Here is a 26,388-nt window from a genome sequence, read left to right as displayed (position 1 = left end):
GTCGAGGTGTGCACAGCCGGGGGCTTCATGAATCATGGGAGGTGTAGATTGCGGCTACATTGTGTGACAATTGTTCCTCTAGAGAAATTCGTGCTCTCAATTGTTATATGAATTTTCCTGGAAATTCGAAGAAAGAGAAAATATTGTCTTCTACTGCACAAACAGTAAGAAGAAAAAAAAAGATACTCAGATACTCTTACTCAGATAATTGCAATTTTTACTTTTGTCACAGCCGTTTCTTCTAGGCTTTAATAATGCTTTCCCAGCTTGCTCTCGTGCCTCTTGCTGTTAGACCGATAATTGGAGTCCTTATCGTTGTTTAGATCAATGCCATTGTTGGGTAGATTAATCTCACACTTTCGGAAAGGGCACAAATCTCTTTCCACAGCTCATAAAATCAAGGTAGTTCTGAATACTGTGTCTTGATAATCTCTTAATTTACGGCTTTTTTTTTTTTTTTTTTCTGGGGTTCTGGATTTCTCTGTCTGAGATGGGTGGGCTCAGTGTGTTACGTTTCCTTCTCAGTATGTCTATCTATACGGCCCTTGTGCATCTACAGGTGCTTCATTACTTGAGACCAGAGAAAAATTGAATTTATTCCATCCAGCCATTGCAATGCTGGCAATTCCCGCTCTGCAGAGTTAAAGGCTATTTTGTCTCTATGAGTCCCGGATTTTCATCTTCAAGGCAGAGAGGATGAGAAAAAATACACAACAAAATATTTCCTTTGAAATATCTGTGTGTTTGGTGCGCTGTCTCTCTCAGGTTTTCTACGAAATGGAGCAACTGCAGATGTTTTACAGTAGCCTACACTGTAGAGTCAAGAAAATTTATTAATTGTATTGGTGTGCATGAAAACGACACATGTCCAACGCAGATAATTTTCTGGAGTTAGAATCAAGAAGAACACCAAGACAGGACTTGCAGTTTTGTTCCCTCATTCTTCTTCCAAATTCAGCGGCTTCTTCTTAGGACAAGAAATCTGTCCCTACAGGATTATCTCTGCTTCTGTTGGAGTCATTGCATTCCCATTTTTTCTCTTTCTCCTTCTACCATCTGAACTGTACTGAGCATTAGAGTGAGCCTGTTCGTCCAGACAAGAACTGCCACCCCATCTATAATAACTGGATATTTGAATTATGTCTATGATGCATGGAATAATCAGAAAGATTTTTCCCAATCTGTGTTATGTGGAAGTTACAGAGTTTAAAATTGTAAACTGGCACACCTCTGAGTTTAAAAATTGAAAATATATGCAGAAGTGAAAGAAAGATAACAACCTAAATGCTTTAGTGGAGATAGAAGTCTTGGCAGGCACGTTCTTTGCTACAAAGCTCCGTCAAGCAATTCAAAACTCTGTGAGTGTTTTATACACTATGTCCCTTTAGAGAAGCAATACAGGGTGGGTACAGTTCCTGAGTTGGAATGTGCAGGCGGGAGAGTGTTCATTGGCATTCCTGTGCTGTCATCGTTGCTCTATCTTTGTGAGGTTTGTCCTGATGATAGATGTGGCTTTGTCCCTCTGAGCCTCGGCTTTAGGCTGGGCTGGGAAAGGCCTGGTTCGGTTCTTGCGGCCGGGTGTGTCGGAAGGTTTGGAATCGCGGGCCGGGCCGAGCGGCAGCGCGGGCTGCGAGCGGCGGCGGGTGCAGTCCCAGCGCGCACCGCTGGGTGGAGCCATCGGCCAAGGAGGCGCCGAGCGGCTGCGGCAGCGGAACCCAGCAGAGCCCAGCCCAGCAGAGCCCAGCCCAGCCCAGCAGAGCACAGCCTAGCCCAGCAGAGCCCAGCCCAGCAGAGCCCAGCCCAGCCCAGCAGAGCACAGCCCAGCACAGCAGAGCACAGCCCAGCCCAGCCCAGCCCAGCCCAGCAGAGCCCAGCCCAGCAGAGCCCAGCCCAGCCCAGCAGAGCACAGCCCAGCACAGCAGAGCACAGCCCAGCCCAAGCCCAGCAGAGCATAGACCAGCCCAGCAGAGCACAGTAGCACAGCACAGGACAGACCAGCCCAGGAGAGCACAGAGAGGACCCGCAGTGCCCAGCCCAGTCTGTCACAGCCCAGCCCGGACCGGCCGAGCCGGGCAGAGGTGGCAGCCAGCGCTGCCCCGTGTCACCCGCTGCCGGAACACCCCGGCTCCGTTGCGGACCAACGGCGGAATCTCACCCAGCCAGGGAAGGCGTCCGTCTCCCACTTCGCCGCTTTTTACCACTAATCGCCCGCGACATCCCCCACACCGAGCCCGGCCGCCGCCGCCGCCGCCGCGCCATGGCGATCGCAAGGCAAGTGCTTTGTCTCTCTGCTTTCCTGGCGCTGCCGCTCGCTCGCGCCGAGCCCATCCGCTACTCCGTAGCCGAGGAGGCGGAAAGCGGCTCCCTGGTGGGCAAAGCTGGCGGAGGACGCGGGGCTGACGCCGCCGCAGCTCTCGGCTCGCCGCGCCCGCCTGCTCTCGGAGGACGGCCGGCAGCATTTGCGCTTAGACCGCGGCTCCGGCCGCCTCCTCGTGGCGGGGAGGCTCGACCGGGAGGAGCTGTGCGCCCACTCGGGCACCTGCATGCTCCCCTTCGAGCTGCTGCTCTCCGACCCCCTGCAGTTCTTTCGGATCGAGGTGGATCTGGAGGACATAAACGACCATTCGCCTGTTTTCACCAAGGAACAAATAACATTTAAGATTCCAGAGACGAGTGACCCGGGCTCGCGGTTCCCTCTAGAGGTGGCTCGAGATCCCGATATTGGCAGCAACGCAGTTCAGGCATACAGCATCTCTCCCCAGAATGAATACTTTAGTGTCTCTTATGGAACTCGGAGTAATGGGGATAAGTATCTTGACGTTGTTTTGGAAAAGGCGCTAGATAGGGAGGAGAAGGCAGAGATGAGTTTCAGTGTTATTGCTGAAGATGGGGGCTCTCCTCCAAGAAGTGGCACCGTCGAGATTTCGATTATCATTCTAGATGTAAATGACAATGCTCCGATATTCATGCAAGAGCGTTACATTGGGAAGGTTCTGGAAAACATGCCAGAAGGCACTGTGGTTCTGTCTGTTCTGGCAACTGATAAGGATGCAGGAGTTAATGGGAACATCTCCTATGAACTCAGCCAGGCTGTAGGGCAGAGAGACACAGCATTTGTGATTGAACCCATAACTGGTCAAATTAAAATCACAAAGCCCCTGGACTTTGAGGAAGCAGACAGTCACGAGCTCATTGTGATGACCACAGACGGTGGGGGGCTCTCAGCAATCTGCAAAGTGCTGGTGGAGGTGGTGGATGTGAATGACAATGCCCCGGAGCTGGCGGTCAGCTCCTTCAGCAGTCCCCTCCCCGAGAACACAGTGCCCGGCACCGTGGTCGCCCTGTTCACGGTGAGGGACCGCGATTCTGGTGCCAACGGGAAGATCTCGTGTGCCCTGGACGATCAGCCCTTCTTCTCGCTGCGGCCAGCCTGTAAGAATTACTATGAGCTGGTGACAGTGAGCGCGCTGGACCGCGAGCACACGGCTCGCTACGTGCTCAGGGTCACAGCAGCAGATGCGGGCTCGCCTCCTCTCACAAGCACGCACACCTTCACCGTGGACATCTCGGACGTCAACGACAACGCGCCCGTCTTCAACCAGACCTCCTACACCATGTACGTGCGGGAGAACAACGCGCCCACGGTGTTTGTGGGAGCCGTGAGTGCTGCAGATGCTGACGTGGGGCTCAACGCCAAGGTGACCTATTCGCTGGCGCCGGTGCCTGCGGCAGAGCGGCCCTCGTGCTCCTGCATCTCGGTGAACTCTGAGAACGGACACGTGTTTGTGCTGCGGCCCCTGGACTACGAGCGCTTGCGGCAGAGCGAGGTGACGGTCAGCGCCTCTGACGCGGGCTCTCCTCCCCTGCGAGCCAACGTCACCGTGCGCCTGGTGGTGCTGGACGAGAATGACAACGCACCGCTCGTGCTCTACCCAGCCCAGGACAGCAGCCCAGCGTCCAGCGAGCTGGTGCCCGTGTCGGCTGAGCCGGGCTACCTCGTCACCAAAGTGGTGGCCGTCGATGCCGACTCCGGGCAGAACTCCTGGCTCTCGTACCACCTGCTCAGGGCCACCGAGCCCGGCCTGTTCAGCGTGGGTGTGCAGAGCGGCGAGGTGCGTCTCAAGAGGCCGGTCACAGAGAGGGACAGCGTGAAGCACAAGCTGCTTGTCCTGGTCAGAGACAACGGCAAGCCCCCACTGTCAGCCACGGCGGCTCTGAGCGCGCTCCTGCTCAAGGACTTCTCGGACGTGCGCCTCCCGCACAGCAGCCCGCCCACAGACGAGCAGGGCGACTCCCTGACCACCTATTTAATCGTTTCCTTGGTCTTTGTCTCGCTCCTCTTCCTCATCTCCTCCGCGCTCTTTGTGGCTCGCAAGGTGTGCAAGAGCAAGCAGCTGAAGGCTGCCCATGTGCTCTCTGGTGCCCACAACCCGCAGAGCGGCCTGGCCGATGCAGCCGCTGCAGGGACCCTGCCCCGCGCCTATTGCTACGAGATCAGCCTCACCACGGGCTCGGGCAACAGCGAGTTCCAGTTCCTCAAGCCCATCCTGCCCAGCCTGCCAGCACAGCATTGTGCCACGGGCCAGGGGCCCCCGGAACAGGAACAGGATTTCCCCTGTGTCCCTGTCAGCACAGAGGATATGGCACCCGACAATGCTGGGACTCTCTCTTCACGACAGTTCAACGCTCTTTCTTTTAACTAGCTCCGGTTGTGCACAGCCAGAGGCTTCATGGATCATGACGAAGGGGATCCTATATACTACATGTGACAATGATTCCTCCAGAAAAATATCTCTGCATCCACTTTGCATGGTAAATTTCCTGTCAATTCCCAGTCAGAGTAAAATTTGTCTTCCACAGCAAAACCGAAAATGAGGAAAAACACTCATTCAGATTCTCTCCCTCAGGCAATTTTCTATTTTATCTCTGTCACAGCCATTTCTGATTTGCTTTAGTAATGGTCTCACACTTTTCCTCTTGTGCCCCTTGCTGCCAGACAGGACCTTTGAATTCCTCTACCTTTTTGTAGCTCAATGGGGAAATTGAGTGGACACATCTCACACTTGCTGAAAAGACACAAATCCATTTTTTCCAGATCAGAAAAGCAAGTTAATTCAACGACAGTTGAATGCTCTTTCTTTTAACTAGCCCAGGGTGTGCCCAACTAGAAGCTTCATGGTTCATGGAAGGAGGGGATCCAGCCTGTATCATATGGCAACATTTCCTTCGTAGAAAACCTCTCTCTGCAATTGGTATAGTAAATTTCTTACAAATTCTAAGTCAAGCTTTAAATTGCTTTCCCTCTTAAACACTAATAAAAAAAGATAGTCTGGTCCTCTCTTTCCATCTGTAGTCTTTTCCACCTCCAGCACTGCCATTTTTTAACAGGCTTTATTAATGCATTCTGAGAGTTCCTCGTGTGTCTCTTGCTGTCACACCCTGGACTTCGACTTCTCGATCTTTTTTCTACTTCAATGGGAAACTTGGGTAGACAGATCTCACACTTGCTGAGAAGACACAAAGCCGTTTTTCCCAGCTCAGAAAAGCAAGTTTGTTCTGAATAGTGTGTCATGACAATCTGTTACCACAGGACATTTTTTTCTGGACATCTGGAAGTCTCTGTCTGAGATAGGTGAGCTCTGTGTTGAATCCTTTTTCTCAGTATATCTGTTTGTACATCCCTTGTGCATCTGCAGATGCCTCACTAGTTCTGCCCAGTGAAATTGAGAATTTGTCCCATCCAGTCACTGCAGTGCTGGCAATTCTAGCTCTGCACAGTCAAAGACTATTTAGACCCATTGAGTACAGGGGTTTCATGTTCTTGCAGGGAGAGAAAAAAAGGTAATGCAAAACAAAATCTTCCTTTGGCCCGTGTGTGGGTCTGGTGTTTTCTACCCCTTGGACTTTCTCAGAAATACAGCAGCAGCAAATGAGTTCTGGAAGGCTATAACTGTAAGGAGTCAGGCAAACTTATTCATTTGTGTGCATGAAAATGCCTCAGATCCATGAGAGATAATTTTCTGGAGTTAGAATCAAGATCAACTTGAAAACAAGACCTGGAGTTTTGTTTCCTAATTCTTGTTTCAGAATTCGGTGGCTTTTTGTTTTGACTAGAAAGCTGTCCCTACACGATTATCTCAATTTTTCTTAGAGCATATGCATGCCCATTTTACTCTTTTTCCTTCTACTTTCTGAACTGTAATGAGTCTTACCTCACCTCTTTCCTCTAGACAAAGACAGCCACCACATCTGTAATAACTGATTGTGTGAATGATGTCTGTGATGCCTGAAGTATTCGGAAACCCTCCCTTACACTATGTTGTGCTGAAGTTTTACAATTTCACCTTGTAAATTGCTATGACTCTGGGTATAGAATATAACAAATATGTAGAACTGAAATAAACAAAATACCTGGACTCCTTGTGTGGAGATCGAATACTTAGCAGAGACATTCTTTCTGGAAAATCCCTGTCTCTACTTATCCAAATTTTGCGAGGTAACTTCTCACGGTGTCCCTCGACAGATGCAATTCTGGGTCTGCAGGCTCAGCAGGTAGAGTGTACATTGGCATTCCCGGGTTGTCACCATCTCTCAGTCACTGTGCGGTGTATCGTGACGGGCCATGTGCCTTGGTCCCTCGGTTCTCAGCCTCGGCTTTAGGCTGGGCTGGGAAAGGCCTGGTTCGGTTCTTGCGGCCGGGTGTGTCGGAAGGTTTGGAATCGCGGGCCGGGCCGAGCGGCAGCGCGGGCTGCGGGCGGCGGCGGGTGCAGTCCCAGCGCGCACCGCTGGGTGGAGCCATCGGCCAAGGCGGCGCCGAGCGGCTGCGGCAGCGGAGGCGGCTGAGCCCAGCCCAGCAGAGCCCAGCCCAGCAGAGCACAGACCAGTCTGTCACAGCAGAGCACAGAGAGGACTCGCAGAGCCCAGCCCTGTCTGTGATATCTCATCCCGGACCGGCTGAGCCGGGCATTTCTGGCAGAGGCTTCACAGGCCAGTGCTGCCCCGTGTCACCCGCTGCCGGAACACCCCGGCTCCGTTGCGGACCGCCGGAGGAATCTCACCCAGCCAGGGAAGGCGCCCGTCCCCACTTCGCCGCTTTCTGCCGCCAATCGCCCGCGACAACCCCCACACCGAGCCCGGCCGCCGCCGCCGCCGCCGCGCCATGGCGATCGCAAGGCAAGTGCTTTGTCTCTCTGCTTTCCTGGCGCTGCCGCTCGCTCGCGCCGAGCCCATCCGCTACTCCGTAGCCGAGGAGGCGGAAAGCGGCTCCCTGGTGGGCAAGCTGGCGGAGGACGCGGGGCTGACGCCGCCGCAGCTCTCGGCTCGCCGCGCCCGCCTGCTCTCGGAGGACGGCCGGCAGCATTTGCGCTTAGACCGCGGCTCCGGCCGCCTCCTCGTGGCGGGGAGGCTCGACCGGGAGGAGCTGTGCGCCCACTCGGGCACCTGCATGCTCCCCTTCGAGCTGCTACTCTCTGACCCCCTGCAGTTCTTTCGGGTCGAGGTAATTCTAGAGGACATAAATGACCATTCACCTGTTTTCCCTAAGGATCGAGTAGTTTTCAAGATTCCAGAGACGAGCGAGACAGGCTCTCGTTTCCCCCTAGAGTTGGCTCGGGATCTCGATATTGGAGAAAACACAGTACGAGTATATAGCACCTTTCCGCGGAATGAATACTTTAGTGTTTTCTATGGGACTCGGATTACAGGCAAAAAGTATCTTGAACTGGTCTTGGAAAAGTCGCTAGACAGAGAGGAGCAGGCAGAGATGAGATTCAGTGTTATTGCTGAAGATGGGGGTTCTCCTCCCAGGAGTGGCACCACCGAAATAGATGTTCTCGTTCTAGATGTAAATGACAATGCTCCCATTTTCACAAAGGAGGAGTATATAGGGAAGGTCCTGGAGAACATGCCTGAGGGCTCGGTGGTTCTAACTGTTCTGGCAACCGATCTGGATGCAGGAGTATATGGGGACATTTATTATGAACTCAGTGAAGCAGTGGAACAGAGTGACGCAGAATTTGAGATTGATTCCAGAACTGGTCAAATTAAAATCACAAAACCTCTGGACTTTGAGGAAGCAGGAAATCACGAGCTCAGTGTGAGGGCTACAGATGGTGGGGGCCTCTCAGCAATCTGCAAAGTGCTGGTGGAGGTGGTGGATGTGAATGACAATGCCCCAGAGCTGGCGGTCAGCTCCTTCAGCAGTCCCCTCCCCGAGAACACAGTGCCCGGCACCGTGGTCGCCCTGTTCACGGTGAGGGACCGCGATTCTGGTGCCAACGGGAAGATCTCGTGTGCCCTGGACGATCAGCTCTTCTTCTCGCTGCGGCCAGCCTATAAGAATTACTATGAGCTGGTGACAGTGAGCGCGCTGGACCGCGAGCACACGGCTCGCTACGTGCTCAGGGTCACAGCAGCAGATGCGGGCTCGCCTCCTCTCACAAGCACGCACACCTTCACCGTGGACATCTCGGACGTCAACGACAACGCGCCCGTCTTCAACCAGACCTCCTACACCATGTACGTGCGGGAGAACAACGCGCCCACGGTGTTTGTGGGAGTCGTAAGTGCTGCAGATGCTGACGTGGGGCTCAACGCCAAGGTGACCTATTCGCTGGCGCCGGTGCCGGCGGCAGAGCGGCCCTCGTGCTCCTGCATCTCGGTGAACTCTGAGAAAGGACACGTGTTTGTGCTGCGGCCCCTGGACTACGAGCGCTTGCGGCAGAGCGAGGTGACGGTCAGCGCCTCTGACGCGGGCTCTCCTCCCCTGCGAGCCAACGTCACCGTGCGCCTGGTGGTGCTGGACGAGAATGACAACGCACCGCTCGTGCTCTACCCAGCCCAGGACAGCAGCCCAGCGTCCAGCGAGCTGGTGCCCGTGTCGGCTGAGCCGGGCTACCTCGTCACCAAAGTGGTGGCCGTCGATGCCGACTCCGGGCAGAACTCCTGGCTCTCGTACCACCTGCTCAGGGCCACCGAGCCCGGCCTGTTCAGCGTGGGTGTGCAGAGCGGCGAGGTGCGTCTCAAGAGGCCGGTCACAGAGAGGGACAGCGTGAAGCACAAGCTGCTTGTCCTGGTCAGAGACAACGGCAAGCCCCCACTGTCAGCCACGGCGGCTCTGAGCGCGCTCCTGCTCAAGGACTTCTCGGACGTGCGCCTCCCGCACAGCAGCCCGCCCACAGACGAGCAGGGCGACTCCCTGACCACCTATTTAATCGTTTCCTTGGTCTTTGTCTCGCTCCTCTTCCTCATCTCCTCCGCGCTCTTTGTGGCTCGCAAGGTGTGCAAGAGCAAGCAGCTGAAGGCTGCCCATGTGCTCTCTGGTGCCCACAACCCGCAGAGCGGCCTGGCCGATGCAGCCGCTGCAGGGACCCTGCCCCGCGCCTATTGCTACGAGATCAGCCTCACCACGGGCTCGGGCAACAGCGAGTTCCAGTTCCTCAAGCCCATCCTGCCCAGCCTGCCAGCACAGCACTGTGCCACGGGCCAGGGGCCCCAGGAACAGGAACAGGATTTCCCCTGTGTCCCTGTCAGCACAGAGGATACGGCACCAGACAATACTGGGACACTCTCTGCACGACAGTTCAACGCTCTTTCTTTTAACTAGCTCCGGTTGTGCACAGCCAGAGGCTTCATGGCTCATGACGAAGGGGATCCAATATACTACATGTGACAATGATTCCTCCAGAAAAATATCTCTGCATCCACTTTGCATGGTAAATTTCCTGTCAATTCCCAGTCAGAGTAAAATTTGTCTTCCACAGCAAAACCGAAAATGAGGAAAAACACTCATTCAGATTCTCTCCCTCAGGCAATTTTCTATTTTATCTCTGTCACAGCCATTTCTGATTTGCTTTAGTAATGGTCTCACACTTTTCCTCTTGTGCCCCTTGCTGCCAGACAGGACCTTTGAATTCCTCTACCTTTTTGTAGCTCAATGGGGAAATTGAGTGGACACATCTCACACTTGCTGAAAAGACACAAATCCATTTTTTCCAGATCAGAAAAGCAAGTTAATTCAACGACAGTTGAATGCTCTTTCTTTTAACTAGCCCAGGGTGTGCCCAACTAGAAGCTTCATGGTTCATGGAAGGAGGGGATCCAGCCTGTATCATATGGCAACATTTCCTTCGTAGAAAACCTCTCTCTGCAATTGGTATAGTAAATTTCTTACAAATTCTAAGTCAAGCTTTAATTTGCTTTCCCTCTTAAAACACTAATAAAAAAAGATAGTCTGGTCCTCTCTTTCCATCTGTAGTCTTTTCCACCTCCAGCACTGCCATTTTTTAACAGGCTTTATTAATGCATTCTGAGAGTTCCTCGTGTGTCTCTTGCTGTCACACCCTGGACTTCGACATCTCGATCTTTTTTCTACTTCAATGGGAAACTTGGGTAGACAGATCTCACACTTGCTGAGAAGACACAAAGCCGTTTTTCCCAGCTCAGAAAAGCAAGTTTGTTCTGAATACTGTGTCATGATAATCTGTTACCACAGGACATTTTTTTCTGGACATCTGGAAGTCTCTGTCTGAGATAGGTGAGCTCTGTATTTAATCCTTTTTCTCAGTATATCTGTTTGTACATCCCTTGTGCATCTGCAGATGCCTCACTAGTTCTGCCCAGTGAAATTGAGAATTTGTCCCATCCAGTCACTGCAGTGCTGGCAATTCTAGCTCTGCACAGTCAAAGACTATTTAGACCCATTGAGTACAGGGGTTTCATGTTCTTGCAGGGAGAGAAAAAAAGGTAATGCAAAACAAAATCTTTCTTTGGCCCGTGTGTGGGTCTGGTGTTTTCTACCCCTTGGACTTTCTCAGAAATACAGCAGCAGCAAATGAGTTCTGGAAGGCTATAACTGTAAGGAGTCAGGCAAACTTATTCATTTGTGTGCATGAAAATGCCTCAGATCCATGAGAGATAATTTTCTGGAGTTAGAATCAAGATCAACTTGAAAACAAGACTTGGAGTTTTGTTTCCTAATTCTTGTTTCAGAATTCGGTGGCTTTTTGTTTTGACTAGAAAGCTGTCCCTACACGATTATCTCAATTTTTCTTAGAGCATATGCATGCCCATTTTACTCTTTTTCCTTCTACTTTCTGAACTGTAGTGAGTCTTACCTCACCTCTTTCCTCTAGACAAAGACAGCCACCACATCTGTAATAACTGATTGTGTGAATGATGTCTGTGATGCCTGAAGTATTCGGAAACCCTCCCTTACACTATGTTGTGCTGAAGTTTTACAATTTCACCTTGTAAATTGCTATGACTCTGGGTATAGAATATAACAAATATGTAGAACTGAAATAAACAAAATACCTGGACTCCTTGTGTGGAGATCGAATACTTAGCAGAGACATTCTTTCTGGAAAATCACTGTCTCTACTTATCCAAATTTTGCGAGGTAACTTCTCACGGTGTCCCTCGACAGATGCGATTCTGGGTCTGCAGGCTCAGCAGGTAGGGTGTACATTGGCATTCCCGGGTTGTCACCATCTCTCAGTCCCTGTGCGGTGTATCGTGACGGGCCATGTGCCTTGGTCCCTCGGTTCTCAGCCTCGGCTTTAGGCTGGGCTGGGAAAGGCCTGGTTCGGTTCTTGCGGCCGGGTGTGTCGGAAGGTTTGGAATCGCGGGCCGGGCCGAGCGGCAGCGCGGGCTGCGGGCGGCGGCGGGTGCAGTCCCAGCGCGCACCGCTGGGTGGAGCCATCGGCCAAGGCGGCGCCGAGCGGCTGCGGCAGCGGAACCCAGCAGAGCCCAGCCCAGCCCAGCAGAGCATAGATCAGCCCAGCAGAGCATAGACCAGTCTGTCACAGCAGAGCACAGAGAGGACCCGCAGAGCCCAGCTCTGTCTGTGATACCTCATCCTGGACCGGCTGAGCCGGGCATTGCTGGCAGAGGCTTCACAGGCCAGCGCTGCACCGTGTCACCCGCTGTCGGAACAGCCCGGCTCCGTTGCGGACCGCCGGCGGAATCTCACCCAGCCAGGGAAGGCGCCCGTCCCCAACTTCGCCGCTTTCCGCCACCCATCGCCCGCGACATCCCCCACACCGAGCCCGGCCGCCGCCGCCGCCGCCGCGCCATGGCGATCGCAAGGCAAGTGCTTTGTCTCTCTGCTTTCCTGGCGCTGCCGCTCGCTCGCGCCGAGCCCATCCGCTACTCCGTAGCCGAGGAGGCGGAAAGCGGCTCCCTGGTGGGCAAGCTGGCGGAGGACGCGGGGCTGACGCCGCCGCAGCTCTCGGCTCGCCGCGCCCGCCTGCTCTCGGAGGACGGCCGGCAGCATTTGCGCTTAGACCGCGGCTCCGGCCGCCTCCTCGTGGCGGGGAGGCTCGACCGGGAGGAGCTGTGCGCCCACTCGGGCACCTGCATGCTCCCCTTCGAGCTGCTGCTCTCCGACCCCCTGCAATTCTTTCGGGTCGAGGTGGATCTGGAGGACATAAACGACCATTCACCTGTTTTCACCAAGGAACAAATAACATTTAAGATTCCAGAGACGAGTGACCCGGGCTCTCGGTTCCCTCTAGAGGTGGCTCGAGATCCCGATATTGGCAGCAACGCAGTTCAGGCATACAGCATCTCTCCCCAGAATGAATACTTTAGTGTCTCTTATGGAACTCGGAGTAATGGGGATAAGTATCTTGACGTTGTTTTGGAAAAGGCTCTAGATAGGGAGGAGAAGGCAGAGATGAGTTTCAGTGTTATTGCTGAGGATGGGGGCTCTCCTCCAAGAAGTGGCACCGTCGAGATTTCGATTATCATTCTAGATGTAAATGACAATGCTCCGATATTCATGCAAGAGCGTTACATTGGGAAGGTTCTGGAAAACATGCCAGAAGGCACTGTGGTTCTGTCTGTTCTGGCAACTGATAAGGATGCAGGAGTTAATGGGAACATCTCCTATGAACTCAGCCAGGCTGTAGGGCAGAGAGACACAGCATTTGTGATTGATCCCAGATCTGGTGAAATTAAAATCACAAAGCCCCTGGACTTTGAGGAAGCAGACAGTCACGAGCTCATTGTGATGGCCACAGACGGTGGGGGGCTCTCAGCAATCTGCAAAGTGCTGGTGGAGGTGGTGGATGTGAATGACAATGCCCCAGAGCTGGCGGTCAGCTCCTTCAGCAGTCCCCTCCCCGAGAACACAGTGCCCGGCACCGTGGTCGCCCTGTTCACGGTGAGGGACCGCGATTCTGGTGCCAACGGGAAGATCTCGTGTGCCCTGGACGATCAGCTCTTCTTCTCGCTGCGGCCAGCCTATAAGAATTACTATGAGCTGGTGACAGTGAGCGCGCTGGACCGCGAGCACACGGCTCGCTACGTGCTCAGGGTCACAGCAGCAGATGCGGGCTCGCCTCCTCTCACAAGCACGCAACACCTTCACCGTGGACATCTCGGACGTCAACGACAACGCGCCCCGTCTTCAACCAGACCTCCTACACCATGTACGTGCGGGAGAACAACGCGCCCACGGTGTTTGTGGGAGCCGTGAGTGCTGCAGATGCTGACGTGGGGCTCAACGCCAAGGTGACCTATTCGCTGGCGCCGGTGCCGGCGGCAGAGCGGCCCTCGTGCTCCTGCATCTCGGTGAACTCTGAGAACGGACACGTGTTTGTGCTGCGGCCCCTGGACTACGAGCGCTTGCGGCAGAGCGAGGTGACGGTCAGCGCCTCTGACGCGGGCTCTCCTCCCCTGCGAGCCAACGTCACCGTGCGCCTGGTGGTGCTGGACGAGAATGACAACGCACCGCTCGTGCTCTACCCAGCCCAGGACAGCAGCCCAGCGTCCAGCGAGCTGGTGCCCGTGTCGGCTGAGCCGGGCTACCTCGTCACCAAAGTGGTGGCCGTCGATGCCGACTCCGGGCAGAACTCCTGGCTCTCGTACCACCTGCTCAGGGCCACCGAGCCCGGCCTGTTCAGCGTGGGTGTGCAGAGCGGCGAGGTTCGTCTCAAGAGGCCGGTGACAGAGAGGGACAGCGTGAAGCACAAGCTGCTTGTCCTGGTCAGAGACAACGGCAAGCCCCCACTGTCAGCCACGGCGGCTCTGAGCGCGCTCCTGCTCAAGGACTTCTCGGACGTGCGCCTCCCGCACAGCAGCCCGCCCACAGACGAGCAGGGCGACTCCCTGACCACCTATTTAATCGTTTCCTTGGTCTTTGTCTCGCTCCTCTTCCTCATCTCCTCCGCGCTCTTTGTGGCTCGCAAGGTGTGCAAGAGCAAGCAGCTGAAGGCTGCCCATGTGCTCTCTGGTGCCCACAACCCGCAGAGCGGCCTGGCCGATGCAGCCGCTGCAGGGACCCTGCCCCGCGCCTATTGCTACGAGATCAGCCTCACCACGGGCTCGGGCAACAGCGAGTTCCAGTTCCTCAAGCCCATCCTGCCCAGCCTGCCAGCACAGCACTGTGCCACGGGCCAGGGGCCCCAGGAACAGGAACAGGATTTCCCCTGTGTCCCTGTCAGCACAGAGGATATGGCACCCGACAATGCTGGGACTCCCTCTTCACAACAGTTCAATGCTCTTTCTTTTAACTAACTCGGGATCAGCATAGCCAGGGGTTTCATGGCTCATGGGAGGAAAGAATTCAAGTTGATACATGTGGCCATGGTTCATCCAGAGAAAACCTATGCATCCTGTTTGCATAACAAATTTCTTACCATTTCCCTGTCGGAGTAAAACTTGTCTTTCACACCAAATCCAGAAATAAGGAAAATAATCTTTCTCAGATTCCCTCCCTCAGGCAATAGTCTGTTCTTCCTCTTTCACAGCTATTTGTGATCAACTTTATTCATGTATTCCCAGCTTTGCTGTTTAGTCTCTTGCTGTCAGACAAGGTCTTTGAATTCCTCTACCTTTTTATCGCTCAATGGGAAAATTGTATAGACAAATCTCACACTTTCTAAAATGGCCCAAAATCCTTTTGCCTTCTTAAAAAAGCAGGTTAGTTTTGAATACTGTGTCATGATGTTCTGTTAACATGCAGCTTTTTTTTTCTGGGGTTCTGGATGTGTCTGTCTCAGATAGGTGGCTCTCTTCATAATTCTTATTCTCAGTATATCTGTCTGTGTGGCCCTAGTGCATCTGCAGATTCTTCATTGCTTCTGTCCAGTGAAACACTGAATTTGTCCCACCCACCTTCTGCAATGCTGGCCATTCCTACTCTGCAGATTGAAAAGGCTATTTTGAGCTTAGATGTACAGAGGTTTCATTCTCTACAAGCATAAGCAGAACAGGAAAATGCACAACAAAGATCCAGTGTGCAGTCTGTGGCAATGTTTCCTGCAGAGAAAACCCCTTTTTCCAATTGGCATAGCAAATTTCCTGCAAATTTCGAGGCAGAATGTGATGTGTCAAAATTTGTCATCCACTCCAAAATGCTATTAAGGAAAAAAAGATACTGTGGTTTTCTTCCTCAGAAACCAGTGTTTTTAAACTCTGTCAGAGCCAATTCTAATCGGTTTTAATAATGCACTCCTACCTTTGATCTTGTGTCTCTTGCTGTCAGACCAGACATTGGACCTCTTACTCTTTGTTATAGCTAAATTCCAAAGTTGAGTAGACAAATCTCACGCTTGCTTAACTTACTCAAAATACTTCTTCCCAGTACAGAAAAGCAAGGTAGTTCTGAATACTGTGTCATGATGTTCTGTTAGCACACAGATTTCTATTTCTGAGCTTCTGGATGTCTCTGTCTAAGATGGGTGGGTTCTGAGTGTTTTAAGTCTTTTTTCTCAGTGTGCCTGTCTATGTGGCCCTGGTGCATCTGCAGATGCTTCACTACTCCTGCCCAGTAAAACAGTGAACTTGTCCCGTCCAGCCATTGCTGGCTGGCAATTCCTGCTCTGCAGAGTCAAAGGCTATTTTCACCCGGAGCCCCAGGGACTCATCTTCTTCAAAGCAGAGATGAGAAAGAAAATGCACAATAAAATAATTTTTCCGCCTTTGTGTGGGTTTGATGTTCTATCCCCTGCAAATTTTCTTGCAAATACAGCAACAGCAGATGTGCTAGGGCAGGGAGTAACTGTAGAGAGCCATGAAAAACTATTCATTGTCTTTGTGGGCATGAAAATGTGTCAAATTCAGCAAAGATAATTTCCTGAAGTTAGAATCAAGAAGACCTTGAAAAGAGGGCATTAAGTTTTGATTCCTCATTCCTCTTCTGAAATCAGTGGCTGTTTCTTTTTGGGAGGAGAAAGAAGTCCTGACAGATTTTGGGTTTTTTTAACTTTTCTTTGAGCATTTGCATTTCCATTTTGCCCTTTCTCCTTCTACCCTCTGTAGTATATATAGAGCATTATACTGAGCCTGTTCATCGAGACAAGAAGTGCCACAATATCTGTAATAACTGATTGTTTGAATAATGTATATGATGCATGGAACACTCAGAAAGTCTCCCTCACGCTGTGTTGCACTGAAGTTATGTACTTGAACATTGTAAATTGCTATTCCTAAGAATTTAAAATTTCAAAAATACATGGAACCGAAGTAAAGACAAGACTATAAATCTTTTTATGGACATCGAATTATTTAATCTTTCTGGAAAAGTGCAGGCAAGATTCTTTCAAATTCTGAGAGTTACTTTCTAGCTATCTCTCTTGACAGAAGCAATATTGGGTGGGTACAGCTCCTGGGTTTGCAGATGAAGCAGGAGAAATGTTCATTGACATTCCTGTGCTATCACCATCGCCCTGTGCCTGTGCGGTTTGTCGTGCCAGGCTATAAGGCTTGATTGTTGTGGGCTGAGCCTCGGCTTTAGGCTGGGCTGGGAAAGGCCTGGTTCGGTTCTTGCGGCCGGGTGTGTCGGAAGGTTTGGAATCGCGGGCCGGGCCGAGCGGCAGCGCGGGCTGCGGGCGGCGGCGGGTGCAGTCCCAGCGCGCACCGCTGGGTGGAGCCATCGGCCAAGGCGGCGCCGAGCGGCTGCGGCAGCGGAACCCAGCAGAGGCCAGCCTAGCCCAGCCCAGCCCAGCAGAGCCCAGCCCAGCAGAGCGCAGCACAGCCCAGCAGAGCCCAGCCCAGCACAGCAGAGACCAGCCCAGCGGAGCAGAGCACAGCTGAGCACAAACCAGAAGAGCACAGACCAGCCTACCGGAGCAGAGCCCAGCCCAGGACAGCGCAGCTCATCTCAGCGCATAGAGGATTAGCCCAGCCGAGCCGGGCGGAGGTTGCAGAGTCTGCACTGGCCAGCGCTGCCCCGTGTCACCCGCTGCCAGAACACCCCGGCTCCGTTGCGGACCGCCGGAGGAATCTCACCCAGCCAGGGAAGGTGCCCGTCCCTCACTTCGCCGCTTTCTGCCGCCCATCGCCCGCGACATCCCCCACACCGAGCCCGGCCGCCGCCGCCGCCGCCGCGCCATGGCGATAGCAAGGCAAGTGCTTTGTCTCTCTGCTTTCCTGGCGCTGCCGCTCGCTCGCGCCGAGCCCATCCGCTACTCCGTAGCCGAGGAGGCGGAAAGCGGCTCCCTGGTGGGCAAGCTGGCGGAGGACGCGGGGCTGACGCCGCCGCAGCTCTCGGCTCGCCGCGCCCGCCTGCTCTCGGAGGACGGCCGGCAGCATTTGCGCTTAGACCGCGGCTCCGGCCGCCTCCTCGTGGCGGGGAGGCTCGACCGGGAGGAGCTGTGCGCCCACTCGGGCACCTGCATGCTCCCCTTCGAGCTGCTGCTCTCCGACCCCCTGCAGTTCTTTCGGGTCGAGGTAGTTCTAGAGGACATCAATGATCATTCACCTGTCTTTCCAAAGGAACGAGTAATTTTTAAAATTCCAGAAAGGAGTGACTTGGGCTCTTTTTTCCCACTGGAGGGGGCTCGGGATCTTGACATTGGCAGCAATAGCATCCAGGCATACAGCATCTCCCCCAAAAACGAGTATTTTAGTGTCGCCTATGGAAGTCGGAGTGACGATGACAAATATCTTGAATTGGTTTTGGAAAAGCCGCTAGACAGAGAGGAGCAGACAGAGATGAGTTTCCATGTTATTGCTGAGGATGGGGGCTCTCCGCCCAGGAGTGGCACCACCGAAGTGAAAATTGTCATTCTAGATGTAAATGACAATGCTCCCATCTTCACGCAGCAGGTGTATATTGGAAAGGTGCTGGAGAACATGCCAGAAGGTTCCGAGATTCTCTCTGTTCTGGCAACCGATCAGGATGCAGGAAGGTTTGGGGAAATTTCCTATGAACTCAGTCAGGGAGAGGGTAAGAGAGACACAGCATTTGTGATTGATGCCAGAACTGGTCAAATTAAAATCACAAAGCCCCTGGATTTCGAGGATTCAGGGCATCATGAATTCCGGGTCAAGGCTACAGATGGTGGGGGCCTCTCGGCTATCTGCAAAGTGTTGGTGGAGGTGGTGGATGTGAATGACAATGCCCCGGAGCTGGCGGTCAGCTCCTTCAGCAGTCCCCTCCCCGAGAACACGATGCCCGGCACCGTGGTCGCCCTGTTCACGGTGAGGGACCGCGATTCTGGTGCCAACGGGAAGATCTCGTGTGCCCTGGACGATCAACTCTTCTTCTCCCTGCGGCCAGCCTATAAGAATTACTATGAGCTGGTGACAGTGAGCGCGCTGGACCGCGAGCACACGGCTCGCTACGTGCTCAGGGTCACAGCAGCAGATGCGGGCTCGCCTCCTCTCACAAGCACGCACACCTTCACCGTGGACATCTCGGACGTCAACGACAACGCGCCCGTCTTCAACCAGACCTCCTACACCATGTACGTGCGGGAGAACAACGCGCCCACGGTGTTTGTGGGAGCCGTGAGTGCTGCAGATGCTGACGTGGGGCTCAACGCCAAGGTGACCTATTCGCTGGCGCCGGTGCCGGCGGCAGAGCGGCCCTCGTGCTCCTGCATCTCGGTGAACTCTGAGAACGGACACGTGTTTGTGCTGCGGCCTCTGGACTACGAGCGCTTGCGGCAGAGCGAGGTGACGGTCAGCGCCTCTGACGCGGGCTCTCCTCCCCTGCGAGCCAACGTCACCGTGCGCCTGGTGGTGCTGGACGAGAATGACAACGCACCGCTCGTGCTCTAACCCAGCCCAGGACAGCAGCCCAGCGTCCAGCGAGCTGGTGCCCGTGTCGGCTGAGCCGGGCTACCTCGTCACCAAAGTGGTGGCCGTCGATGCCGACTCCGGGCAGAACTCCTGGCTCTCGTACCACCTGCTCAGGGCCACCGAGCCCGGCCTGTTCAGCGTGGGTGTGCAGAGCGGCGAGGTTCGTCTCAAGAGGCCGGTGACAGAGAGGGACAGCGTGAAGCACAAGCTGCTTGTCCTGGTCAGAGACAACGGCAAGCCCCCACTGTCAGCCACGGCGGCTCTGAGCGCGCTCCTGCTCAAGGACTTCTCGGACGTGCGCCTCCCGCACAGCAGCCCGCCCACAGACGAGCAGGGCGACTCCCTGACCACCTATTTAATCGTTTCCTTGGTCTTTGTCTCGCTCCTCTTCCTCATCTCCTCCGCGCTCTTTGTGGCTCGCAAGGTGTGCAAGAGCAAGCAGCTGAAGGCTGCCCATGTGCTCTCTGGTGCCCACAACCCGCAGAGCGGCCTGGCCGATGCAGCCGCTGCAGGGACCCTGCCCCGCGCCTATTGCTACGAGATCAGCCTCACCACGGGCTCGGGCAACAGCGAGTTCCAGTTCCTCAAGCCCATCCTGCCCAGCCTGCCAGCACAGCACTGTGCCACGGGCCAGGGGCCCCTGGAACAGGAACAGGATTTCCCCTGTGTCCCTGTCAGCACAGAGGATACGGCACCAGATAATACTGGGACTCTCTCTTCACGACAGTTCAATGCTCTTTCTTTTAACTAGGTCGAGGTGTGCACAGCCGGGGGCTTCATGAATCATGGGAGGTGTAGATTGCGGCTACATTGTGTGACAATTGTTCCTCTAGAGAAATTCGTGCTCTCAATTGTTATATGAATTTTCCTGGAAATTCGAAGAAAGAGAAAATATTGTCTTCTACTGCACAAACAGTAATAAGAAAAAAAAGATACTCAGATACCATTCCTCAGATAATTGTAATTTTTACTTCTGTCACAGCCGTTTCTTCTAGGCTTTAATAATGTTTTCCCAGCTTGCTCTCGTGCCTCTTGCTGTCAGACCGGTAATTGGAGTCCTTATCGTTGTTTAGATCAATGCCATTGTTGGGTAGATTAATCTCACACTTTCGGAAAGGGCACAAATCTCTTTTCTCAGCTCATAAAATCCAGGTAGTTCTCAACACTGTGTCTTGATAATCTCTTAACTAACGGCTTTTTTTTTTTTTTTTTTTTTTTTTTTTTTCTGGGGTTCTGGATTTCTCTGTCTGAGATGGGTGGGCTCAGTGTGTTACGTTTCCTTCTCAGTATGTCTATCTATACGGCCCTTGTGCATCTGCAGGTGCTTCATTACTTGAGACCAGAGAAAAATTGAATTTATTCCATCCAGCCATTGCAATGCTGGCAATTCCCGCTCTGCAGAGTTAAAGGCTATTTTGTCTCTATGAGTCCCGAATTTTCATCTTCAAGGCAGAGAGGATGAGAAAAAATACACAACAAAATATTTCCTTTGAAATATCTGTGTGTTTGGTGCGCTGTCTCTCTCAGGTTTTCTACGAAATGGAGCAACTGCAGATGTTTTACAGTAGCCTACACTGTAGAGTCAAGAAAACTTATTCATTGTATTGGTGTGCATGAAAACGACACATGTCCATCGCAGATAATTTTCTGGAGTTAGAATCAAGAAGAACACCAAGACAGGACTTGCAGTTTTGTTCCCTCATTCTTCTTCCAAATTCAGAGGCTTCTTCTTAGGACAAGAAATCTGTCCCTACAGGATTATCTCTGCTTCTGTTGGAGTCATTGCATTCCCATTTTTTCTCTTTCTCCTTCCACTGTCTGAACTGTACTGAGCATTAGAGTGAGCCTGTTCGTCCAGACAAGAACTGCCACCCCATCTATAATAACTGGATGTTTGAATTATGTCTATGATGCATGGAATAATCAGAAAGATTTTTCCCAATCTGTGTTGTGTGGAAGTTATAGAGTTTAAAATTGTAAACTGGCACACCTCTGAGTTTAAAAATTGAAAATATATGCAGAAGTGAAAGAAAGATAACAACCTAAATGCTTTAGTGGAGATAGAAGTCTTGGCAGGCACGTTCTTTGCTACAAAGCTCCGTCAAGCAATTCAAAACTCTGTGAGTGTTTTATACACTATGTCCCTTTAGAGAAGCAATACAGGGTGGGTACAGTTCCTGAGTTGGAATGTGCAGGCGGGAGAGTGTTCATTGGCATTCCTGTGCTGTCATCGTTGCTCTATCTTTGTGAGGTTTGTCCTGATGATAGATGTGGCTTGGTCCCTCTGAGCCTCGGCTTTAGGCTGGGCTGGGAAAGGCCTGGTTCGGTTCTTGCGGCCGGGTGTGTCGGAAGGTTTGGAATCGCGGGCCGGGCCGAGCGGCAGCGCGGGCTGCGAGCGGCGGCGGGTGCAGTCCCAGCGCGCACCGCTGGGTGGAGCCATCGGCCAAGGCGGCGCCGAGCGGCTGCGGCAGCGGAACCCAGCAGAGCCCAGCCCAGCACAGCAGAGCCCAGCCCAGCCCAGCAGAGCACAGCCCAGCCCAGCAGAGCACAGCTCACCACAGCAGAGCACAGCCCAGCACAGCCCAGCCCAGCGGAGCGCAGCCCAGCCCAAGCCCAGCAGAGCATAGACCAGCCCAGCAGAGCACAGTAGCACAGCACAGGACAGACCAGCCCAGGAGAGCACAGAGAGGACCCGCAGTGCCCAGCCCAGTCTGTCACAGCCCAGCCCGGACCGGCCGAGCCGGGCAGAGGTGGCAGCCAGCGCTGCCCCGTGTCACCCGCTGTCGGAACACCCCGGCTCCGTTGCGGACCAACGGCGGAATCTCACCCAGCCAGGGAAGGCGTCCGTCTCCCACTTCGCCGCTTTCCGCCACCCATCGCCCGCGACATCCCCCACACCGAGCCCGGCCGCCGCCGCCGCCGCCGCGCCATGGCGATCGCAAGGCAAGTGCTTTGTCTCTCTGCTTTCCTGGCGCTGCCGCTCGCTCGCGCCGAGCCCATCCGCTACTCCGTAGCCGAGGAGGCGGAAAGCGGCTCCCTGGTGGGCAAGCTGGCGGAGGACGCGGGGCTGACGCCGCCGCAGCTCTCGGCTCGCCGCGCCCGCCTGCTCTCGGAGGACGGCCGGCAGCATTTGCGCTTAGACCGCGGCTCCGGCCGCCTCCTCGTGGCGGGGAGGCTCGACCGGGAGGAGCTGTGCGCCCACTCGGGCACCTGCATGCTCCCCTTCGAGCTGCTGCTCTCCGACCCCCTGCAGTTCTTTCGGGTGGAAGTGACTCTGAACGATGTAAATGACCATTCGCCTGTTTTTCGTGAACATCTAGTCACATTCAGAATCCCTGAAACGGCCGAGCCAGGCTCTCGTTTCCCACTGGAGGGGGCTCGGGATCTCGATATTGGCAGCAATAGCATCCAGGCGAACAGAATCTCTCCGCAGAACGAGTACTTCAGTCTCTTTTTTGGAACTCAGAGTGAGGATAACAAATTTCTAGAATTGGTTTTGGAAAAGCCGCTAGATAGGGAGGAACAGGCAGAGATGAGTTTCCATGTAATTGCTGAAGATGGGGGCTCTCCTCCCAGAAGTGGCAGTACTGAAGTGAAAATTGTCATTCTAGATGCAAATGACAATGCTCCTGTGTTCACACAGCAGGTGTATATTGGAAAGGTCCTGGAGAACATGCCTGAGGGCTCTGTGATTCTGACTGTGCTGGCAACTGATAACGATGCAGGGGTTAATGGAGACATCTCCTATCAACTCACCCAGGCAGTGGGACAGAGCGACGCAGGATTTGTGATTGATCCCAGAACTGGTCAAATTAAAATCACAAAACCCCTGGACTTTGAGGAAGCAGGCACTCACGAGCTCAGTGTGAGGGCTACAGACGGTGGGGGGCTCTCAGCCATCTGCAAAGTGTTGGTGGAGGTGGTGGATGTGAATGACAATGCCCCGGAGCTGGCGGTCAGCTCCTTCAGCAGTCCCCTCCCCGAGAACACGGTGCCCGGCACCGTGGTCGCCCTGTTCACGGTGAGGGACCGCGATTCTGGTGCCAACGGGAAGATCTCGTGTGCCCTGGACGATCAGCTCTTCTTCTCGCTGCGGCCAGCCTATAAGAATTACTATGAGCTGGTGACAGTGAGCGCGCTGGACCGCGAGCACACGGCTCGCTACGTGCTCAGGGTCACAGCAGCAGATGCGGGCTCGCCTCCTCTCACAAGCACGCACACCTTCACCGTGGACATCTCGGACGTCAACGACAACGCGCCCGTCTTCAACCAGACCTCCTACACCATGTACGTGCGGGAGAACAACGCGCCCACGGTGTTTGTGGGAGCCGTGAGTGCTGCAGATGCTGACGTGGGGCTCAACGCCAAGGTGACCTATTCGCTGGCGCCGGTGCCGGCGGCAGAGCGGCCCTCGTGCTCCTGCATCTCGGTGAACTCTGAGAACGGACACGTGTTTGTGCTGCGGCCCCTGGACTACGAGCGCTTGCGGCAGAGCGAGGTGACGGTCAGCGCCTCTGACGCGGGCTCTCCTCCCCTGCGAGCCAACGTCACCGTGCGCCTGGTGGTGCTGGACGAGAATGACAACGCACCGCTCGTGCTCTACCCAGCCCAGGACAGCAGCCCAGCGTCCAGCGAGCTGGTGCCCGTGTCGGCTGAGCCGGGCTACCTCGTCACCAAAGTGGTGGCCGTCGATGCCGACTCCGGGCAGAACTCCTGGCTCTCGTACCACCTGCTCAGGGCCACCGAGCCCGGCCTGTTCAGCGTGGGTGTGCAGAGCGGCGAGGTTCGTCTCAAGAGGCCGGTGACAGAGAGGGACAGCGTGAAGCACAAGCTGCTTGTCCTGGTCAGAGACAACGGCAAGCCCCCACTGTCAGCCACGGCGGCTCTGAGCGCGCTCCTGCTCAAGGACTTCTCGGACGTGCGCCTCCCGCACAGCAGCCCGCCCACAGACGAGCAGGGCGACTCCCTGACCACCTATTTAATCGTTTCCTTGGTCTTTGTCTCGCTCCTCTTCCTCATCTCCTCCGCGCTCTTTGTGGCTCGCAAGGTGTGCAAGAGCAAGCAGCTGAAGGCTGCCCATGTGCTCTCTGGTGCCCACAACCCGCAGAGCGGCCTGGCCGATGCAGCCGCTGCAGGGACCCTGCCCCGCGCCTATTGCTACGAGATCAGCCTCACCACGGGCTCGGGCAACAGCGAGTTCCAGTTCCTCAAGCCCATCCTGCCCAGCCTGCCAGCACAGCACTGTGCCACGGGCCAGGGGCCCCCGGAACAGGAACAGGATTTCCCCTGTGTCCCTGTCAGCACAGAGGATACGGCACCAGACAATGCTGGGACTCTCTCTACACGGCAGTTCAACGCTCTTTCCTTTACCTAGTTCGTGGTGTGCATAGCCGGGCCTTCATGGCTCCCGAGACAAAGGGATCCAAACTGCCACGTGTAACGGTGGTTTCTCCAGATTATGTCTCTATTTGCAATCTTTTTAACCAACTCCCTGCAAATTCTATATCAGAATAAAAGTTGTCGTCCCATCTAACAAGACAAACAAACATAGCAAGTGATCTGAAGTTCCCCCACATGAGGTATGTTTCAGCTTTATTATTTCTGTTAGCGTTTTAGTTTGGGCTTAGTTCTTCATCTATGGTCCCGTCTCTCTTTCTCCCAACAATATTGCATATATTTTCTTGTATCCTGTCAAACAAAGGCACAGTTTGGCAGGCAAATCTTCTCCTTAAAAAATTTACAAAATCCCTTTCCCAGATCATGAAAGCAGAGATATTTGGAGCATATTGTCATAATGCCAGTGTGAGAACTGGGATCTTCCTTCCCTGGGTTCTGGATGCCTCTGTCTGACGTGTGGTTTCTACGTGCTTTGATTTCAGTCAATACAGATACTGTGTGTCTGCATATTTTTCACTAGTGCTGCCCAGTGAATTGTTGAGTTGCTCCCATCTAACCTTTGCAATGCAATTGCAGCTCAGCTCGCAAGAAGAGTATTCTGACCCTCTGAGTATAGGAATCTCATCTTCTTCAGGGCAGAGAAGTGCAGTAAAATGTGCAACAAAATATTCTTTTACCTAATAAAGTAGTGCTTGGTGTTCTGTCTCCTTCAAATACAGATATATAACAGCACAAATGGTGTTTGGTTTAGTGTGATGGTTTAAAGTTTTGAAAACATGTTCATTTCCTTTTGCTACATTTCAAGAAAACTTCCTACATCCTTTGGAGAGCATTTTCTGAAGTGTAGAATTAACATGGAATGGTGAAAAGGAGATTTATGTTGGTCTTCTTATTGTTCATATATACAGTGGTTTCTTGTTGGGAGTAGAAAGTTGTCCCCACGTGATTTTCTCCATCTGTGTTAGAGCATTTTCATTCCCATTTTTGCTTTTTCTTCTCTTTGAAGTGAGTTTGAGCATTGTCCTTCCTTTTCTGCTTAAGGACTGCCACCACATGTATAATAACTGATTATTTGAATGATGTCTGTGATGTGTGGAATATTCAGAAAGCCTCACACTGTGTTTTATTGAAGTAATGAAGTTTAACATTTAACATTATAAACTTGGAAACCCTGAGTGTCAAACTGAAATAAAGAGAACACCTGAATGCCTTGTGTGGCGGTAGTCTTTGCATTTTCCTTTGTATAGGTAGTGGGTGAGTGGACACATTTTTCCTGTTTCAAGATGATGCTGAAATAGCATTCAGGACAATTGGGAGATCAATGGAATTGCTATCAGGCCTCTATTGTTCTTTTGAGTAGTGACCTTCTGGCTGAGATGGAGGCTAGTAATAGGCAAGTCAGGGGAAACTGGGCCCTCACTCAACAGAGGCCCTAGGTGTGCTCTACCTTTGTAAAGCTGTGATGAAGGGGAGTGACCTTCTCAAATCTTCTGAGAGCTGCACCCACAGATGGCAATTACAAGGTGTTTGTAACACCTCAGGTGTAGGAATTCTGGAAAAGAATAGCACAAAAATAGGAAGTACTTCCCCTGGGAATTATTTTTAAGGAGTGTCTGGAGGTGGGAATTTGATGAGTAAAGACTGCTACCAGGGAGAAGCTTTGGTATAATGAAATGCAGAAGACTACAGCAGCACTACTTCCACAAGGCCTAGATGAATAGGTAAGTCCTGGGGTGGAAATAGTGTAGTGATTCTGACCAGAAGGTTGATGAACATAATGAAAAAGTGGTCCATAATCCAGTTAATCTGGAAAGACACAGACTGTGCTGTGTTCTCCTCGACAAATACATCAGTGGAGGGTTAGATTAATCTCATTTTAACCAAGGAACCTGCAGGTAGGTTTCACCTTCCCACTGGTGAGAAAGCCACCTGTGATCAAGAAGTCTGCATGCAAACTTC

The 26,388-nt window shown here is 53.2% G+C and overlaps 2 protein-coding genes and 2 pseudogenes across 4 annotated transcripts; all 4 read left to right on the top strand.

Annotated features, from left to right (window-relative positions):
- Positions 1–2,212: 2,212 nt before the first annotated feature.
- Positions 2,213–9,604, top strand: LOC306808806 (protocadherin beta-15-like; the record flags this gene model as incomplete). Its single annotated transcript, XM_079319793.1, is given in 3 exon segments — positions 2,213–2,371; positions 2,373–2,796; positions 7,704–9,604. Coding segments are annotated over 3 exon segments (2,439 nt in total). The 5' UTR covers positions 2,213–2,257.
- Positions 9,605–11,930: 2,326 nt separating this feature from the next.
- LOC306808887 (protocadherin beta-15-like) lies at positions 11,931–14,520 on the top strand (the record flags this gene model as incomplete). Its single annotated transcript, XM_079319891.1, is given in 3 exon segments — positions 11,931–13,357; positions 13,359–13,403; positions 13,405–14,520. Coding segments are annotated over 3 exon segments (2,445 nt in total). The 5' UTR covers positions 11,931–12,073.
- Positions 14,521–17,070: 2,550 nt separating this feature from the next.
- LOC306808886 (protocadherin beta-15 pseudogene) lies at positions 17,071–19,783 on the top strand (annotated as a pseudogene). The gene has a single exon. The product of its transcript is annotated as a protocadherin beta-15 pseudogene (transcript).
- Positions 19,784–21,877: 2,094 nt separating this feature from the next.
- LOC306808792 (protocadherin beta-15 pseudogene) lies at positions 21,878–24,412 on the top strand (annotated as a pseudogene). The gene has a single exon. The product of its transcript is annotated as a protocadherin beta-15 pseudogene (transcript).
- Positions 24,413–26,388: the final 1,976 nt, after the last annotated feature.

This window comes from Erithacus rubecula (assembly GCF_903797595.1).
Source record: "Erithacus rubecula genome assembly, chromosome: 16".
NCBI classification, from domain to species: Eukaryota; Metazoa; Chordata; class Aves; order Passeriformes; family Muscicapidae; genus Erithacus; species Erithacus rubecula.
Note: the sequence above shows the minus strand (reverse complement) of the source record. Positions and strands in the feature narration are given on the sequence as shown.